The sequence below is a fragment of the Theropithecus gelada genome, chromosome 4, assembly GCF_003255815.1.
Source record: "Theropithecus gelada isolate Dixy chromosome 4, Tgel_1.0, whole genome shotgun sequence".
NCBI lineage: Eukaryota > Metazoa > Chordata > Mammalia > Primates > Cercopithecidae > Theropithecus > Theropithecus gelada.
Genome location: NC_037671.1, coordinates 48,742,539 through 48,764,063, shown reverse-complemented (window position 1 = coordinate 48,764,063; position 21,525 = coordinate 48,742,539). Strand labels below are relative to the sequence as shown.

General features: G+C 37.3%; 1 protein-coding gene across 3 annotated transcripts in view; it reads left to right on the top strand.

The window, feature by feature from the left end:
• The window catches only part of RCAN2 (regulator of calcineurin 2), a 258,795-nt gene that overhangs the window by 34,859 nt on the left and 202,411 nt on the right, over positions 1-21,525 (top strand). For all 3 annotated transcript variants that reach the window (XM_025382631.1, XM_025382630.1, XM_025382629.1), the window contains exon 2: positions 688-914. In XM_025382631.1, the coding sequence (XP_025238416.1) occupies positions 690-914 (225 nt within the window). In that variant the 5' untranslated portion in view covers positions 688-689. The remainder of the gene's footprint in view (positions 1-687; positions 915-21,525) is intronic.

The window sequence follows — 21,525 nt, the reverse complement described above, 5'->3', positions numbered from 1 at the left end:
TGCGCGCGCGTGCGTGCACTTACTCTCAATGTGGATTAACTATTACCTATTAGAGTTATCATGATCAGGATTCAGGTGCTGATGAAGTAGATCATACTTCCTTAATATCGGCTTCTACTTATTTTGATCTGCTTCATTCCTGTGGCATAGGAGAGTAAGCTCTGGTGCCAGTTTCCCTGAGTTTGAATCCTAGCCCTGCCATATTGTCAGTGGTCTTGTAAAAGTTACTTAATTACTTTGTTCCTCTGTTTTCCCATCTGTAAGATGGGGATAATATTGGTACCAACCTTATAGACTGTTGTAGAGATTAAATAGGGTAGTTAATGTATGTAATTGATGTTCTAAATGCATATAAATCATTTAGAATAGTGCCTGGAACTCAACACATGATAGGCATTAGTAGTAGTGGTGGTGGTGGTGATCTCCATTTCCTATACCTGCTTGTTTGTCTTAAAAAACCATAGTACTGACTCGGTTCTTGCCCCAAAGCAGGGCTGTATGGGAAGTTCTGATTCATGGATCAAGGGAACCATGCGAACTCGCAGATCTTCTCCCTTCCAATATCCCCTGCCTCTCCTCCTGATCGTACTCCACTGTTCTGCCCCTGCCAATCCAAAACTGTGACGCGAAAACTGAGTTTTAAGGAATTTGTTCTTCAGTAACACATGCTCGTCTTTGTTTCCCCAGGAATGAGGGGAGAATCGTACTTCATCGGAATGAGGAGCCCGGGACAGCAGGGACACATCCCTGAAGATGGAGGACTTTTCTTACTGTGTTGCATAGACAGGGACTGGGCTGTCACTCGTTGTTTTGCAGAAGAAGCCTTTCAAGCAATCACTGACTTCAATGACCTCCCCAACTCGTTGTTTGCGTGCAATGTTCACCAGTCAGTATTTGAAGGAGAAGACAGCAAGGTAAGACGCCTTTTTCTGTTCCTGAAACATGGGGAGATGTGGCATTATCTCAAAGTAATCCTGCTGTTCATTTGTGGTTGGTGTTTTGAAGTTTTTGAAAATGTTTACTTGGCTCTATTTTTGGCATGTGTACCAGGATAAGAAAATCCCGTTCTATTATCAACTAACTTTAGAGGTACATCTGACAGGTTTGTAGATGAAAATATGTTGAATCAAATTGAGTCCTCTGTGACTCATAGGTCTGTCTAGCAAAACAAGTGGTGTTAATATGGATGGTAGGAAATGCCCCTTAGGCTAGGAAGCAGATGTCTTAAACTCCTAAACATTTCCTTTTCCCCTACTCTGCCATAAATATAATTTGCCTTTCTCAAAACAGTATAAACTCCATTTTACCTCCAACCTTCCTGCAGCTTGATGAATGTTCTAAAAAAGCCTTCTTAAACTGTGAGCCAAGTCTCACAGTAGATATTAGAGAAGGTAAGATGGTTGGCATCTGAGTCCTTCTTTGCTCACTGATACCATGGTGGTATTGCTATGTGTGTGTTGTAAGAATTTGAATGAAGCAGTAACTCCTCAATTTGAAATGACGAATGAGGTTTTCTATGTATTAACATTTTCCATCTTCCCATTTTAAGAAACAGACTTAACTTAGTGTAAATGTTTTTGGCAATCACAGTAAATATTCCATTTGGAGACCTTTCCAAAGTTTATTTCAGATTTCTCTGACCTTTAAATGGGGTATCTAAATGGATTAAACCTTCCCTTGTGGATGTAGATTCTTAGTTATAAAAGCCACTATTATACTACTGAAACATGGACAAAATATTTTGGATGAAGGGGTTTTTTTTTTTTTTTTCTTTTTTCTTTTGTTTTGTTTGAGACGGATTCTTGCTCTGTTGCCCAGGCTGGAGTGCAGTGGCGGTGATCTTGGCGCACTGCAAGCTCCGCCTCCTGGGTTCACGCCTTTCTCCTGCCTCAGGCTCCCGAGTAGCTGGGAATACTGGGACTACAGGCGCCCGCCACCATGCCCGGCTAATTTTTTGTGTTTTTAGTAGAGATGGGTTTCATCATGTTAGCAAGGATGGTCTTGATCTCCTGACCTCGTGATCGGCCCGCCTCCGCCTCTCAAAGTGCTGGAATTATGGGCGTGAGCCACCGCGCCCAGCCGGGCCTTTTTGTTTTTCTAAACTAAAGTATATGACTCTGTGTGAGGTATAAGAGTAGGCTTTATGATTGCTGTTTCACAAACTTTTCCTCTTTGTGCCCATTGCTGAAGTCTGTGTCTGGCATAATTACTGGAAGTCTGATTTATGGATATGATTGATTTTGTAGACAATCCTGATAGCCACAGAGAAAACCATCCAAGAGGATTAGGAGTTATTTTAAGCCATTTAAAGATATTTTTATAATGATATCAGTTTGGAGTTGAACTGTTGAAATTATGGGCTGAAAATAGCTTGAAATGCAAGGAATTATATATAATTAGAATCTCCAGTGCTATGATCATCAGACTATTTAAAGTAAGAAAGTGGCACATGCCAATTTCTTCTTTGAAAGAAACGGAGAATTTTGTTCTTGGATTATAAACAGATTATCACAAATGATAATTTACTCAGGGCAAGTAGTTTCCTCTGAAATATACCTGCCATAAACTGTAAAGCAATAGTCTATGTATTCTCATTATATCATCAATTTCTGTAAATATCACAATTAGAAGGATTTTCCTTAGAGATTTAATTGGAGTTTTGATTCTTTCCTTTTAAAATACTTCCCAGTAGATTGAAACTATGAGACCTAGGAAGGTGCTAATCTCATTTAGCAGTGCTGCTCAAGAATGCTGATTAACTGAATTAGAACTGAGGACATAGAAGGAAAGGGGCTGGTGGGGGGAGTTCATGAGAGTCTGCACACATCTATTTTGATATTCTGATTTGTGACTGAATAATGGATTACAAGATTTTCTCATCTAATGTGTATATGAAGTTTGTGCATAGCAGTTTGGGAAATAGTATTTGGTTTTAGGATGACCTTGATAAAATATTGAGGCAAAATAAACAAGAATATAGTTAATTGCACTCAGTTTCCAATGATTTAGATCACAATTTTACAACCATGGAGGTGAATTTTATAATTGGCCAAAGTCTATGTAATTCAGCTTACTAAATCAGAAAGTCTTCTACCTCGGGGAGATTTTTTTATTTTACTCTTCCTTTTGTGGACAGTCTTTAGGATACCAAATAATCCGACATGGATTTAGTTTTGATTTAATTATATCTATATGGTTGAAGGTGACAAAACAAGATAATCAGATACCACATAAGTTGACAGTAGCCAGAAGGCATGATCACTGGGACTCCAGAAAAAAAAGTGGAGAGTATTGTGGCATCTCATTTTCACTGCCATATTTCTCTTCCAGACCCAGAAATTCATATTGCTTTCCTTTAACCTCCTTTTAAACTATTATAATAAAATCACTTATTTTAAGACATTAAGTATCATACTCCATTCTGCCAGAATATTATTTCCACAAGGTTTACATTTCAGGAATCTGAGCCATCAAGTCTGACGATGGGTACTTTTCTCAAAGGGTGGACATTTTAGGCACTGTGATAAGTTGGTGGGGAGGTATTTTTAGGCAAGGGGAAAAGAAGCAAAAAGCATTTCCAGCGCTCCTTGTATTTGCCTATGGGCAAGGCTGGCCATGGTAATTGTTTTTATATTTGGCTTTGGGAAGATGTATTCAGCAGCCTGGAATTATAGCAGTGGGTGGAGACATCAGAAATGATGCTTAGCCTTCATTTCCAAGGTTTAGGAGGGTAGGTGGTTTCATACGTAATTTGTTTTGGCAGAGTCCTTTCTTTTTTGGCAAAGCCTGCTTCTGAAATCCTTATGTCTTGATATTGACTGATTTGGGTTTAGCCTTTGTCCTACAATTATTATAAAGTATCTATTTAACTTCCATAGTTGGGTAGGAATTAAACCTTTTGCTTTCTGTCACAAATGAGTCTTGCAGCATTCTCTTCTCTATTTTCCCACGTCTAGATACCTTTTCATTTTTGAGGAAATTTATGGGGTACTAAATGGAACTTTTCATACTATAGTTAACAGCACAGGATATGATCTGGATCTGTTTATTTCTGTATCACTTTGTTCTATTCAAAGTGATAAATATTCTGATATGCTCATTTCTGCTGTCCTATTTACATTCTAAGTTCTGACACCTAAAGCACATGTTAAAAAACAGCTTTGTGTTGTTCGTAATGTTCATTCCAATTTTCAGTTAGGCAGAATTCTGTGAGATTGTATTTTGATCTGATGCTTTTGCAATGAGTGAGCACATACTTCATTGAGGCTTGTTGTGGTCCAGATGGTTGAGATTTGTTTATATAACACAAAGGAGAACTGGAGCTGGAGGAAATTGGCATCTGAAACCAATAAATGCAGATTGCTGTTTGCGTGCTACAGCTTGAAGTATAAATATTTTTGTATGAAACACATTTAAAACTGTGATCTTCACAGTATCCAACACCTGAAAATTACTAGGGTACATTTCTCTTCAGAGCGCTCCCCTGGGTTCATCTTTCGGGATCCAGCTGGGCTGCAGAAGTCATCTTGAGGAAGGTGAGGCTAGGAAGGTTGTCCTTTGAGCAACCTTGTGTCTGTGCTAAAGACAGATAAGGGTCTGCTGGGTTGGATGTTGGAATGCACTGCTTGCTAAAGGGGAACAGTGAAGCAATGACTATGAAATGTTTAGCCAAATTCAAATGAATAAGGAGAAACCAGAAAGGTGCCTTTTTAAAAAAATTATTATGCTTTAAGTTCTGGAATATATGTGCAGAACATGCAGGTTTGTTACATAGGTACACACGTGCCATGGTGGTTTGCTGCAGACATCAACCCGTCACCTACATTAGATATTTCTCTAAAATATGAATTTATTCAATTTATTAATAATTATAACAGCAGCAGCAAATACCTATATAGCATTTGGCATGGTGCCAGGTGCTTTACATGTGTCCTTTACTTGGCATGACAACCCTATGACGGTAGTATCTTTCTGTAACTCTACTTCCTGGGTGCATGTCAGGATTGTATTCCCTGGACCCTACTGACGGTTTCTGCCCGATGTGTAAGCAGAAGTGACTTGTGTCATTTCTAGGCCGAGAATTTAATGTACCAATCCTGAAGAATGTTCCCTTTGCTCTGTTAGGGAAACTGGCATTGTGCCAAGTAGTGCTGGCTTAGGCAGTTTGGGTCCTGGAGTAAGGACAGTGATGATATAGGGTAGAATCCTAGCTAACCTATGATGAACATGTAATGCAACAAGAAAAATAAATAAGAACTTTTGTTGGTTCAGGCCACTGGATTTTGGGGTTTGTTATTAGAGTATAAATTAGTCCATCTAGATTGATATAATAAGTATCATCCCTATTTTTCAGGAGAGGACACTAGAGAGCAGAGACTTTGCCCATGGTCTAAGGTAGTAGTGGCCAAGGCAGGATTCAAATCTAGGCTGCCAGGCTACAGAGTTCATGCTTTTAAACATTATGCACTACTGCCTCCTGATACATAGATATTTATTGAAAGCAGGTATGATATTTGGCTCTGGGGATGCAATGGTAAACAAGATAGGCTTAAATTTAATTTATAATATACCAAGAGAGGTCTATTCAAAATAAGTAAACAAATAATAAATATAATAAATGCTGATGGTGATGCCAAAACAAAAGGACATTTAGCATATTTTCAACTGCATTCATTCCCTTACACACACAGACAGACATACACACATCACACATGAACATACACAGTTTTTTAAAAATAAGGGGGTAATTCTGCCAACCATTAAAGAGTATGTTCTACTAGAATGGGCATGTGGTGAGAGACCTGGCTCTACTGTTCTCTTAGTCTTTGTGTGTCTTGTAGATAGATCATTGCAATGCATTGCAAGTAGCTAGAGTGATTCTAATATTCAAAGATGTACATTTTCATTCAGCATATCCACTAAATCTGAACCAATTTCTTCTTCTTGAGTTCAGCTGACAAAACGCTGAGCTAGTCTAATACTACAGGCATTATGAGAGCATCCTAAAGGATTTTCAAAGCTAAATCTGATTATTTGTGGTTTTTACTTTATTCTAGAGGAATTTTAACTAGAGGAACTCTCACTATAGTTTGTAGGAGAATGTCGATGTTTACTTTAAACTTTACAACTGCAGGTCCACAATCTCTTGTCTATAGTAGTGAAATCTGAAAATTTGAAAACTGAGACTTTTTTTCACAGTCCATTTTGAGACAAAACATCACTTCATTAAAATCTGACCTGAACTGATAAGAAGATACTTGTAGTGTGACTAGTCAGCTATTTCTCTGTAGAAATATTCCTGCCTTTAATTACTAGGGGCTGCCCCAGACATTGCTGGGACATTACACAATATGAACCCTGTGCCCAGTATTACATATCCAAATCCCCCAATTCAGAATGCCAAACATATCACTTTTCAAGAGTTTCAGACAGTAGGTTGTAGATCTATAAAACATAAAAATGAATCTACATTCCATTTTCAAAAAGAAGAATGAATTCATCATGGAAATCTGAAATGCCATAAAGTGAACAATTAAATGTATTTTGCCCGTAAGATGCTTATGTCTATTTTCTTAATTTTTAAATAACTTATTTTTAATTGATTAACAAAAATTATGTATACATTTATTGGATACAATATGATGATTTGAAATATGTATGCATTATGTAATGACTAATGAGCTAATTAACATATCCATTACCTCACATACTTATTACTTCTTTGTGGGGAGAATATATAAAATCTACCTTCCTAGTGGTTTTAAAAGTACAATAGATTATTTTTAACTAAAGTCACCATGTTGTAGAATAGATCTTTTGAACTCATTCCTCCTGTCCAGCTGAAATTTTGTAGCCTTTGTTCAACAACTCCCCAGCCCCTGGTAAGTACCATTCTACTCTTGGTTTCTATGTGTCTGACATTTTTATAATTCACATATAAGTGAGATTATGTAATATTTGTCCTTCTGTACCTGGCTTATTTCACTTAACATACTATCCTTCATTTTCATCCATGTTGTACAAAGACAGGATTTCCTTCTTGTTTAAGGCTGACTAGTATTTCATATATACCACATTTTCTTTATCTATTCGTCTGTTGATGAACACTTAGGTTAAGTCCATATCTTGGCAATTATAAATAATGCTGCAATGAATGATGGAGAGCAGGTATCTCTTCAACACACCAATTTCATTTTATTTAGATATATACCCAGTAGTGGGATTGTTGGATCAAATGGTGGTTCTATTTTTAGTTTTTGAAGGAAACTCCATACTGTTTTCCATAATAAGTGTACCAATGTAAATTCCCACTAACAATGTGTAATAGTTTCCTTTTCCTGACATCATCACCAACACTTTCACTTTTTTTACATTAACCATCCTAACAGGTGTGAGGTGATATTTCATTGTGGTATTAATTTGCATTTCCCTGATCATTAGTAATGTTGAGCCCTTTTAAATATACCTATTGGTCATTTGTATGTCTTCTTTTGAGAAATGTGAATTCAGCTCCTTTGCCTATTTTTAAATCAGGTTATTTGTTTTCTTGCTATTGAGTTGTTTGAGTTCCTTGTGTATTTTTGGCTGCTAACTCCTTGTCAGATTTACAAATATTTTCTCTCTTTGCAAATATTTTCTCCATTAATTGTTTCCTTTACTGTGCAAAAGCCTTTTAGTTTAATGTAATCCCATTTATTTTTGCTTTTGTTGGCTGTGTTTTTGTGGTCATATCCAAAAAATCATTACCCAGACCAAAGTCAACAATTCTTTTCATACATTTTCTTCTAGTAGTTTTACAGTTTTAAGTCTTATGTAAGTCTATTTCATTTTGAATTTATTTTTGCTTATGGCATGAGCTAAAGTTCTGATTTCATTGTTCTGCATGTGGCTATGCAGTTGTCCCAACATTATTTATTAAAGAGACTGTTTTTCTTCTTTGTGTGTTCTTGGCACCTTTGTGGAAAATCAATTGACTGTAAATGCATGGATTTATTTCTGGGCTTTTATTCTGTTCCATTGGTCCATGTGGCGGTTTTTATGTTAGTACCATGATGTTTTGATTACTATACTTTGGTAGTATATTTTGAAGTCAGCGTTTTTCTTTTTACTCAAGATCGTTTTGACTATTCAGAGTCCCTTGTGGTTCCATATAAATTTTAGGATTGTTTTTTCTATTTCTGTGAAAATATGTTATTGGAATTTTGTTAGAGATTGCATTGAATCTATAGATTGCTTTCTGTAGTATGAATGTTTTAATAATAGTAATTCTTCTAGCTACTGAAGATGGAATATCTTTTCATTTATTGTGTTTTCTTCAGATTCCTTCATTATGTTTTATAGTTTTCAGTGTACAGGTCTTTCACTTCCTTGGTTAAATTTATTTCTAAGTATTTGATTTTTCTTAGCTTTTGTAATTCGGTTGGTTGTTTTAATTTCTTTTCCAGGTAGTTCTTTGTTAGTATATAGAAATGTTACAGATTTTTGTATTTTGGTTTTGTATCCTACAACTGTACTGAATTTGTTTATTATCCTAACAGTTGTTTGACGGAGTGTTTAGGGTTTTCTATGTATAAGATCATGTAATCTGCAGATAGGGACAATTTAACTTCTTCCTTTCCAGTTTGGATGCTTTTCATTTCTTTCTCTTGCCTAATTGCTTTGGCTAGAATTTACAGTATTATGTTGAATAAAAGTGGTAAGAGTGGACTTCCTTGTCTTGTTCCTAATCTTAGAGGAAAATCTTCTACCTTTTCAATGTTAAGTATGGTGTCAGTTGTGAGTTTGTTATATATGGCCTTTGTTATGTTGAGGTGCATTCCTTTAACTAATTTGTTGAGAAATTTTATTATGAAAGAGTGTTGAATTTTGTCAAATGCTTTTTCTGTTTCTATTGAGGTGACCATGTTTTTTATCCTTCATTCTGTTAATGTTGTGTATCACATTTACAGATTTGCGTTTCTTGAATTATTTGTGCTTTTCTGTGATAAATCTCATGTGATTGTGGTGAACAATCATTTTAATGTGCTGTTGAATTTGGTTTACAGGTATTTTGTGGATGCTTTTTGTATTTATGTTCATTAGGGATACTGGTCTATAATTTTCTTGTCTTTGTAGTGTAGTTGTCTGACTTTGGTATCGGGGTAATACTGGCTTTGTAAAATACGTTTGGAAGTATTCCTTTTTCAATTTTTTGGGAAAAGTTTGATAATTGATTTTAGTTCTTTAGATGTTTGTTAAAATTCAGTAATAAAGTGATTGTGTTCTGGGCTTTTCTTTGGTAGGAGACATTTTATTACTGATTTGATCTTTTTACTTGTTATTGGTCTGTTTATGTTTTCTTTTTCTTCATGATTCAGTCTTGGTAGGTTTTATGTCTCTAGGAATGTATCCATTTCTTCTAAGTTATCCAACTGTTGACATATAATTATTCATAGTAATTTCCTATGATCCTTTGTATTCCTGTGGTATCAGTTCTAATGTCTCCTCTTTCATTTCTGATTTTATGTGAGTCTCTCAGATTTTTTTTTATTAATCTAGCTTAAGGGTTGTTGATTTTGTTTATCTTTTTAAAAGGCCAACTCAGTTTTATCGATCATTTCTACCATTTTTCTAGTCTATTTCATTTATTTTCTGATCTTTATTATTTCCTTTATTCTACTAACTTTGGGCTTAGTTTGTTCTTTTCTTTTTAATTCCTTGTGGTATGATGTTATGTTTTTTGTTTGAAATCTTCTTTTTCGATGTAGACATGTATTGCTGTAAGTTTTTTTCTTAGATATATTTTGCTGTATCTCGTAGTATGTTAGTAGGTTTTAGTATTTTGTGTGTCCATTTGCATTTGTCTCAAGATATTTTTAAATTCTTCTTTGACTTATTGGTAGTTCAGGAGCATCTTATTAAATTTTTATGTATTTGTAAATTTTCTGGAATTCTTTCTGTTATTATTCTCCAGTTTAATATACCATGGTGGTTTAAAAAGATATCTGATATGATTTTAATCTTTTAAAATGTGTTAAGACATTTTTGTGGTCTAATATGATCTATCCTGAAGAATATTATGTGTACACTTGAAAAGAATGTGTATATATATCCTGCTACTATTGGATTGGATCTTTTGTATATGTCTGTTAGGTTTATTTGGTCTAATGTGCAGTTTAAGTCTGATGTTTCCTTACTGATATTCTGTCTGGATTATCTGTCCTTTGCTGAAAGTGTAGTATGGAAGTCCTCTACCATTATTGTGTTATAGTCTCTCTCTCTCTCTCTAGATCTATTAATATTTGCTTTATATTTTTAGATGCTCCAATGTTGGGCACATGTGTATTTACAACTGTTATTTCTTAATGAATTAATCATTTTATCTTATATAATGACTTTCTTTGTCTTGTTCTACTTTTTTAATGTAAATTCTATTTTATCTAATATAAATAGCTATCCCTGCTCTCATTTGGTTAGCATTTACATGGAATATCTTTTTCCTTCCCTTCCCTTTTAGTATATATGTGAAGTGTGTCTATTGTAGGCAGTGTATAGTTAGGTCTTTTTTAAAAAGCCCATTCAGCCATTCAGTCATTCTTGTCTTTTGATTGGAAAATTGAATCAATTTACACTCAAAGAAATAATTGATAGGTAAGGATTCATTAGTACAATTTTGTTAATTGTTTTTGGTTGTTTTGTAGATCTGTTGTTCCTTTCTTTCTCTCTTACTGTGAGAGAAATTGTAATTAGATGATTTTCTTTAGTGATATGCTTTGATTCCTTACTTTTTATGGTTTGTGTATCAACTAAAGGATTTTGCTTTGTGGTTGTCATTAGGCTTACATAAAATATCTTATAATTAAAATTGACTTTTTTATGCTGACAATTTGATTACATGAAAAAACTCAATAATTTTGCTCCTCTTTCTGCATTTTATGTTTTTGATGCCACAGTTTACATTGTTTTATATTATATATCCCTTAACAAATTATAGTATCTATCATTATTTTTATAGTTTAGTCTTTGAACCTTCATACAAAAGATATAAGTGGCTTACGTAGAACCATGATAGTAGTGGAATATTTTGAATTTGACTGTATACTGATTTTTACCAAGAAATTTTATACTTTCCTATGCTTGATTGTATTACTAATTAGCATCCTCCTTTTCTTTCAGATTGAAGAAATCCCATTAGCATTTCTTGTAAAATAGGTCTGGTGGTGATAAACTGTCAGCTTTGTTTGTCTGGGAAAGTATTTTTCTCTCCATTTCTGAAGGATAGATTTGCTGGGTCAAGAATTCTTGGTTGGCAGTCCCCCCCACCCCCACCCCACCCTGCCTCCGTGCTATCACTTTGAATATATTATCCCACTCTCTTCTGGCCTGTAAGGTTTATGTAAAAAAGTCTATTGTTAGCCCTATTGGAACTTCATTACCTGTAATATGCTTTTTTCTTTCTTTTTTTTTTTTTTCTTGCTTTTAGGATCCTCTTTTTATATTTGATTTTTGACAGTTTGATTATAATATGTCTTACTGTAATCTCGTTTGGGCTGAATCTTAGTGGAGAACTTCCTGTACCTGGATATTTGTATATGTTTCCAGATTTGAAATTTTTCTGCTATTATTTCTTTACCTGAATTTCCTAGCCCTTTATTGTTCTACTCTTACTTTTTAACTCCAGTAATTTGAATGCTTGCTTATGATGCTGTCTTATAAATCCCATAAGCTTCTTTTATGCATTTTCATTCACTTTAGTATTTTTCATCTGACTATATATTTTCAAATAACCTGTCTTCAAGTTCACAGGCTTTCTTTTGCTTCACCAGTTCTGCTATTGACACCCTCTATTGTATTTTTAACTTTGTTCATTGCATTTTTCAGCTCCAGAATTTTTAAAATAATTCAATCTCTGATATTTTGGTTGCTTATTGTTCTTCTGATTTTTTAAAACTATTTCTCTCTATTTTACTATATTTTTGTGAGGTTTCTTAAAGTAATTATTTTGAATTCTTTGTCAGGCAGTTTACAAATCTTTATTTTGAGGGTGGTTATTGGTGCTTTATTTTATTCCTTTGTTGGTGTCATGTTTCCCTGATTGTTTCTAATTCTTGTGACTGTATATTAGTTTATATGCATTTGAAGAAGTAGGGACTTATTCTAGTCTTTTTGGACTGGCTTTGTCTGGGGGAAGTCCTTTACTAGTCATCTCATCCAGAGATTCTCAACAGCTGGTCTGGCATGGTCCATGGGTGAACTTGCTGCTTGAGTCCTTGGACAGCCTATCCTGGTGCCTGGGTCAGCAGGTGGGCAGGCCTGGTGCTTGAGTCCATAGGGTTAGGCCTGGAGCCTGGATCTACTGAGATAAACCTATTGATTGGGCCTATGGGAGTGTACGTAGGGCCTTTGTCCATAAGGACAGGCCTAGAGCCTGAGTCTATAGAAGCTGGCCTGAAGCCTGGGTTTATAGAGGCTGACCTGGTGCAGGGGTGATCTTTGAGTCTGAGTCTGCAGAGGCTGGCTAGGTGCTAGTATGGACCTGGTTTCTAGGTTCACTGGGACTGGCTTGGCACTGTAGTAGGCCTGGAGCCTATGTCAACTGGAGCCTGGGGATACTGGAACTGGCCAAGGGCCTGGGGATGGCCTGTTGCTAGGACAAGTGTGGAATCTGGGACAAGTGTGGAGCCTGGGGGCCGGATATGCAGGTGTTGGCCTGAAGGCTAGGTACATGAGGGGAGGCCTGGGTCTTGGGGTCACAGGTGCTGTCCTGGTACCTGGGTCCACAGGGGTGATCCTGGAGCCTAGCTCTGTGTGGGGAAGCCCAGCAGTGAGGTCTACTGGGATATACCTAGCCCCTGGGTCTGCTGGAGCAGGCCTGGCCCATGAATATGCTGGAGCATGAAGCCACAGGGACTGGCATGGAAAATGAAGCTGTAGGGGCTGGCTTGGCATTGGGCAGGCTCTTGGAACCTGTGTCTTTGAGTGTTAGCCTGGTAACTGATGCCAGGGTTACCAACCTGGCAAAGGGGCAGGTCTAAAGCCTGGGGCTTTGTGGGCTGACCTGGGGCCTGGGGCCATAGGAGTTTGCCTGGAATCTGAGTCCATGGGTACCAGTACAATTACTAGAGCTGTGAGGGGGCTCATGTCTTTTGGAAATAAAGGATACATTCAAGCTAGGGTGAGCATTGTGTATAAATACTGTCCGTGTAGCCCTCCCCAAGCCAAACTCTGACACTCACTGAGTCTTTCTTTGAATATCTATAGATTAAAGCCTTTGGCCTTGACCTGCTTATGCAGCCCACAGCCCTTCATTCTAGCTCCTCACTAGTGGTCTGGTCTGGGTCTATAGGAGAGACTCTTAGCCCATGAAACAGATAGTTACTGCTCCATGCAGTTGACTCAGGGAGCTTAAATTGTAAAATATTTTATATCAACTACCCAGACATATTTACTTTTCTTCATTTACATTTTCTTCTCTAGACCCTGAAGCCCTTCGAGGGAGACGTAATTTATATTTTTGTCTTCTTTGTATTTCTAGTGCCTTGCAAAGGGCCTAACACAGAGTAGGTGCTCAATCAATATTGAATTGAAACTCTTCTTAAATGGTGACCAAATTAAGACACAGAGAGGTGAATTTGCCAGAAATCAGCTGATTATTTGGAGAGATAAAAAAGAGTAGAGTGAGGCTTTCTGACTTTTAAGTCCAATTCATTACCCACTGTGCATCACTGTCTGAATTGTACTGTGGAAAGCAGGTTCTAAAAACAAAGTTGGCTGTACATCAGCACAAACTTCCATGTAGAAGAATGTAAGGCAGAAAGAACTCAGGCTATTCAGAAGCAATGCTCAAGCCAAATGTAAATGCACTGAATCCAAATCACTCTTGTAGTTAAGATTTGACATTCATAGAGAAACCTGCTTTATACGTCAATTTATATTTATGTAATGTTAAAAATTTTTAGAGGGGACTGACTCATTTAGTAAGCCAAGTGAATAAAAAATTAGAAGTGTCTTAAGCACATTTATTTTTATAACTACATCGAGGAGAAGAAAAGGGAGATGGGTAAAAAGAGAGTAGCAATAAAAGCAATAAATAAAATACATATTTATATTATTATGTTTATATTATTAGAATAAATAAATAAATAAGTTTAAAAAGGTAACAATAAAAGCTAAAATCTGGTGCTTTGGAAGACCCTAGAATACATTAAGGCTGGTTGGAAAATTCACGCCAGGGATCTGTAACAAAGGATAAACATGAAGATAATAATTTATTATGGTTTCAGTATCACTGAATATATGTTGTAAAAATAAAACAGAAGTGAACTATGGGAACTCGAGGGTGGGAAAATGGATCACCAAATATTAGTTTTAGATATGAAAGCAGGTAACAGTTAAATTAGACATAAAATATTTAAGGAACACTTAGGAGTTTCACTGTTTTTCTTGTGTTGTTCATTCCTTATCGGTAAAAGTGACATTTATAGTTATGTTTGTTGTCTTAAGGAATATTTAAATTATTGAAAGGGCATATCATTGTACTCAGGAGGTTAAATCTGTTTTTGTTTTCTTGTTTTCCCCGAACAGTGACTGAGACCCATGATTAGTTACTGCTAATCACTTGGGGGCACCTGCCAGATGAGAGGCCCAGTGTGGGGCAGATTTGAAAGCTGCTGTAGGACATTTTATGAAACCTTAACCTTTCTTAAAGTGACTAAAATATTCCAGAGGCATATTTAGTGTCTTGCTTCTCCACAGTACTGAGTGACCCCCTAGGGCCCAAGAGCCTGACAAGCTATTCTAAAAGTCCACTTAACTACCTGAAAATAATTGAGACAGTGGAGAGAATTAAACCTGATGGATACAGAGTTGAGAGTATTTGGATTCTGTGCCAAAGAGTGGGTAAACATATATTCTTGATGACACTTGGTGAAAGATGACTGCCATGTTCCATTTAGTCTGGTATGATATTAAAGAGGGACATGGAGCTTTTTGTTCCCCCTATTTGCATAAATGGGTACTTGGAACCCATTTCATATGGTTTCCATCAGAGATGCTTCTAGTCTATACAGTGACTGTGAATTATTAAAATGAGCAGAAGCAGTCTTAAGGCATACTGCCTGGGGAAAAGAAGGTGACTTTGTAAAAATAGTGTCTTGCCCTCTAGGCTGATCGAGTGCATGCAACCCTGAACAGGGTGCCTTGGTGGCAGTGGGGTGCATAGGCTAGATTTCATCCGCCACTCACTTCCTGGGCCAGGAGCCCCTGTGAAGTACACAAAGACATAACCATCATAGGGGCCATGAAAATTTCAAAGTATTTCAAATTTTAAAAGATATGTAAATTCAAAGGTAACTATTGAGTTCTGTTGTCTAAGAACATTACTTTTTTTCAGAGGCAATTTCAGAGCTAGAACCCAGGGGTAAGATGAGCTTTATCATTATTATTTTCTTTAGTCTCAACAGCTGAGGATGTCGTGGGCTTCATCCTGCATGTCTTGACTTCCTTGAATTTAGTCTCAGTTTGGTGGGCATGAAATTCTTGATCGCCTCAGTGAGAACCAAAGAAAGTCAGAGTTTTGATGTCAACTTTAAAACTCCTCCAAGGTAACCATCCCAGCAGGCCTGGAATTTAGCTCAATGGATGAGATCGGTGTGATATAGATGGGCTGAGTGCCAGTTCCGTTAATACCCTGTGCTGTTTTCTCTGTGAGAGTGGGGTTATTAGTGTGCTGTGCTGTGTAGACTTCCTTATTACCTGTTCATTGATAATTTTATGCTTATGGTGTTCAACCATATGCCCCTGCCCCTTTTAGCAAAATGGGCATGTATAGAAACAGAACATGTATAGTTTATTTTTTTAGTTTTATCAGTTTCTGCTAATTTCTATTTTACTGGGAATGTTGTATCATATAGCCTGACCATTATTTTAAACATAAATACCACAATCTCATTAGTGTTTTAAGAGAGAGACTTGCTGATCAGGTACATGATAGTTAAGGTTTTTAATCAACCATATTCAAATATCATGCCTCATACTTTGTTCAAAACCTGCCCTTCCTCCAAAAAAATTTTTAGCTATTATTAACTCCAAATTATTTAGTATAATGTATTATTTATAGATAGTACACTCTGTGTCATATGGTGGTCTAGTCTTTACATTCCAGCTGGGTGTTTGTAAGTGTCTTGAGGTTGGAAGAGCAACCTCCTCATTCTTAGGGTGTCCCAGATGTTGAATGCAGCTCTCTAGACATGATTTGAGTGTTGGATTCAGAAGCATTTGGGTCCAAATCCTGCCTTGACAATGTAGTAGTTATTTCATCTTTGCCAACTTAAAAATATCTTTGAAACTCAGTTCCATTTTTTATAAAATGGTGTTGACAATACCTTGTTTATTGGCTTGTTATGTGATTAAATGAGATAAAGTAGACAGAGGAGGTAGCCTGATACTAGACCTTCTCGGTAATCATGTTCCCTTCCTCACTCTTCTTCATTCCCCTCCCTACTACCCAGATCTGTGACTGTCTATCTCTGGTTCAAGGAAGGAAGGAGGTTTTCTAATAACCAGGTGTTTTTCTAAAAATATGTAGACCTAGAGAGCACATGTCTATGGAATCTGGAAGGAAGACTTAGGCAGATCCTTGCAGAATTATAACAAAGTTGTGCTTTTATATCATAGCCTTGAATTTTAAGGAAGGTTAATCTCTGTTTCCACATGGAAACTGTTTCTTCAATTGTTTTAGGACACTTTTTGTTCACTGTTTCCCATATAAGGTTCACGTGATACTTTTCTTTTAGAACTAGTTCCAGGAAGATTTTGTTTACTCTGGGGAACTGGTATTTTTTTCTCACTAGGAGGATTATGTGATTTATGTGTTTTTCTTTTTCTCTGGCTTCTGGGAAACTCAAATTAAAAATTAGTATTCAGTCATAGCAACTCTCTTTTTTTCTTATTTATCCTGATATTTTATTTCTTATATATTAACCTAATTATGTATATATGTAATAGAAGATATTTTTCTGAATTAACTCTTCAAACTTTGTTCACATTTTAATGAATACTTGAACAATCATCTTTTAACATGTAAAGATGTCCAGTGATCATTAAGGATGTATTTTGCAGATGTTTTAAGTTCCATTGTGAATAGAAAAAAATTCACCTAAGTGAATATGATATTTTTAGAGTAACAGGCACACAAACTTTTTTTTTTTTTTTTTTTTGCTGTGACTCATATGGTTTAGAAAAATAGTTCTTAAACATCTTCAAGGAAAAGAATGTAACTTGGCAATCACAATTGACAATAACATCTTCCAGGAACACGTGCCATCTAGGTCCACATGGTTTTAGAAAAGCACTGGGTAATTTAACTATCTTTAAGTTTTACTGTTAAATGTGATCATTATTCTAATATTGATTCGTGAGGAAATGAACACTTATAAACCATTTGAGGATATGCGTATTCAAGTTTGTCCTCATCATAAATCAGTCTGATTTTGAACTCTAAAGGCTTCGAGACACATTATTTCATGGGAAGATGCTGTAGTTTCAATGCCTGATGCTTGAGAGTTTTATTCTTTCCCTCAGGTGATTTTTTGTTGATATTATGATCTGTCGAGTTGTAGAACTTGGAACAGAAGTCCACTTAAAACTTACCATTGTGCAGCTTAAGTTCAAGTCTTTGCAAGGGGCACACGAGAGGAAAGTTGTTTTACTCTTCAACTAGCCTCTTTAGAAATTTTCAGGGAATGAGTCTTCGGTGTCATAAATGTGGCAGTGATAATCAGATTACACATGCTTTTTATATGTAGACTTGTTCTAAATATGGGAGTAGGGAGGGTAGGGACATGATAATTTAGAAAGAGGAGGAGAAAGTGAGTATACATTTGGTTACCTAGTCCTACCTTTGCCCAGCCTCCTTGACAACGAGGTTTTCAACTCCAGTGGGGTTGTCTTTCCCCCACAAACATCTCTGAGTTCACATATCTAAGTATGGTCCCTTTCAAGGCGATTCCTCTTTAGGCACCACTCCCTGATCGCTCATTTTTTGCAATATCTTGAGTGGTGCAAAACGTATGTATTTAGAGTGGATTTGAATTGGTGGAAGCAAGTCATTTAGAGTTAACTATGGTGACTCATGTGAGTAACCAACCCAGGTAAAAATAATTTCTGTTTAAACACAACATGCACATAACCATAATAAGAAATAGCTACAAAACACCAGGAATGATTTCCTTTTGGAATTTTTGAACTGATATTTGGGAATTTCAGAAATGCACAATGAAAACATTGCTGCAACAAGTTCACCTTTTTGAATAAGAAAGACTCAGTTGCACATGTAAAATTTAGTGTATTACATCAGGTACATTTTAAAATTATACTTTATAATGCATCCAGCCTTGACTCTCAGACCCCATGTTTCTTGCTGAACAGAGCAAGCCTTAAGAACAAAGAAATGGGCTCCATAGTGTGAGGAACATCCTGTCTCCAAGTATCTCCTACAGTGGTCTAGAGTCTTTTGACACCTAAAGGCTGTTTTCTGATTAAGAATCTTCTTTTTAATGAACATAACCCTGAAAGATATTATATTCTAAGATATATCTAAGATATGTCCTAAGATGCTCTAAGATATATAATATAAGTACCCAGGGAAGAGCAGTGACTTACAAATACACTAGCAAAGCGAAAGAGTACTGCAGGTATCAGTCAATCAGCCATCAATTATTTAATAATTATTGAAACTGTACCACGTCCCAAGTATTGCTCTTGGCACTGGGAGTACAAAGATGAATGAAATGCAAGCCCTCATGAAGCTTCATGTTTACTGAGATCTGAAAAGTATAGTACAAGTTAGGTGAAGTGAGAGATGGAGGCAGAAGGAGCGTATTATAAGAGCTCAGGGCATGGGCATTAAGAGGGAAGAGGGAAGCCTCTGGAATATTTTTTCTATATTTTATCATATATAGAGCAAGGAGGCAGCTCAGTGTATCCTGGCAGCTGCTTCCCTCATGGTGAGCAGGACATTGTTCAGCTCCCCTCACCCCCGCTTGGCATGGCTATGTGTCCCCACCCTTTCCTTGGTGAACCTGACAGTCCTCTTGTCCTTGGAGACCTTGAGCTCCATGATCTGTCACTCCTATGGGGTGAAGCTGCACACTCCTTGGATCATCTCCCGCTTGAACTCTGAGTGCTTGGTGAGGTGCCTGCGGTGGCAGCTGTGCCTCGGCTTACTCATGCTCTTGGTCACCTTGTAGCCCTTTTGAGTCCTATGGCCACGGGATAGCATGGAGCCATGGTTGCCATGCTTCGGTGGCTGCTGTCACAGAGACAGAGTCTCGCTGTGTCACCCAGGCTGGAGTGCAGTGGTGCCATCTTGGCTCACTGCAAGCTCCACCTCCCAAGTTCACACCATTCTTCTGCCTCAGCCTCCCTAGTAGTTGGGACTACAGGCACCCGCCACCATTCCTGGCTAATTTTTTGTATTTTTTTAGTAGAGACGGGATTTCACCATGTTGGCCAGGATGGTCTTGATCTCCTGACCTCGTGATCCACCTGCCTCGGCCTCCCAAAGTGCTGGGATTATAGGCGTGAGTCAGAAATGTTTTTATTCTTTGTTTTAAGCTACACCTTGCACCTGTACAAGAGTCTCCAAATGGACCCATCCCGTGCCATAAAATGTGCTGGCTGTCAGGACTTTTCAGGCCTTCCTCTTGTGTAATCAGCATTGTTGTCCTGTCACACAGGACCTTTTTTGAAAGGATGACTGATGAGTGGGGGTGACAGGGAAAGAGTGGACTTTGACTCTGGCCAGGGCTGCTTCTCCAAGTAAACCCAGCCACAGTGACAGGTGAGGTGGGGAAGAAGCATTTTATTTGTGACCCATGTGTCCTAATTTTCTCCTTAGCGTGTGCAAGTTTTGCTTTCCTTGGAAGGTGAGCTGTGAGCTTGCTTATTTTAAAAATTGCAACCTGTGAGGAGAGAGGGTGTTCTTTGACAACATTACATCATTGAAGCCTCTAGGTGTTGAGTCATCATTATTTTTAGGCAGCTCCATGCTTTTTTTGGTTGTTCTAAGAATAGCCCCTGTGTCTGGACTCTACAGAAAGTCACCACAGTAAAGATTCTGTCACCACTCAGCAGTTGGGATAGGATGCCTTCTTAATTTTCAAGCTCAAGGCATACTTTTTAGAATTTTACTTGCAAACATCTGCCTTTTTAGGTTTTTCCTGACACGATTGACTTTGTCAGAAGCTGTCACTTGAAATTGCTCAACCCTTTTTCAAAAGTACTTATAGCTGGAAACAGCTATAACAACAACAAAGTTTCAAGTCCTCCCTAATAAAAGCTTCCATATTATCTGCACTCAATGTCCATTTGGTTTGTGAACACCTTAGTCAGTGACTTTACCCAATTTTTAAACATTTCAAGACATATTTTCATGCCTTGCATTTTATAAATTAAGCAACTATAGATCCCTTATGTTAGGATATGGGGTGGTAGTGATGCTCTTGGAATTTATGCAGGATCTGCTAAAAGCAGCCAAAACACATGTTATTATACCCTGTTAAACTAAATAAGCATCTAAACTGTAAACTGTATTGGAACTTGATGACAAGGCATTAAAAAGGATTGGGCAAGCCCAGAAATGGAACATTGTGGGTCAATGCGGAGGCTGGTTTTCCTATTGCCTGTTCAGGGCATACACCCAAATAGGATCAATTTATTTTACGTGGCACTTTCACGTCCACAAGAGTACTAATGGCTTCTGAGTATAACCAAATACTTTTCCAACTGCAGCATAAATGTAAGCATCTGCTTGGAACAAAATGAGGCAGTTGTTTAATATTATAGTACATCTTTTGTGTCTGGAGATGACAGAGAACAGTCACAGAATCTGTGTCTACATGTGACAGAAGACATTGGTGCCTGCTGGGAAGACTGAACTTTCTTTTGAGTTACTGGTGTACTCTGGAAGGGTTGGTTCTGTTTTTATTATCTAAGAACTCAAGCCTCATCCCTACATGGATCATTCTGTCTCTAATTAGGGAAATGATGTAGAAGAGTGATTGAGAGAGAGAGCGCCGTAGCATCTATCAGTCTAAGTCCGAAACCAAATTCTACTGTTTATTAGTTGTGTGACCATAGGCAGTTTATTTAACCTTTCTAAACATCAGTTTCCTCACCTGTAAAACAGCACCAAGTAACAGTATTTACCTCATAGGGTTCCTGTGAGGATATAAGTGATATAGTCCATGGTGCCTTGATCATAGTTAACTGTAACTAACTGTAACTAGCAATAATAATAGTTTCTGCCCATCAGTCTGATCTACATCTTGCATCATTTAAAATTCATGGGACTCTGGACCCAGCGCAGTGGCTCATGCTGGTAATCCCAGCAGTTTGGGAGGCCGAGGTGGGTGGATCACCTGAGGTCAGGAGTTCGAAACCAGCCTGACTAACATGGGGAAACCCTGTTTCTACTAAAATTACAAAAAAATTAGCCGGGCATGCTGGCACGCATCTGTAATCCCAGCTACTTGGGAGGCTGAGGCA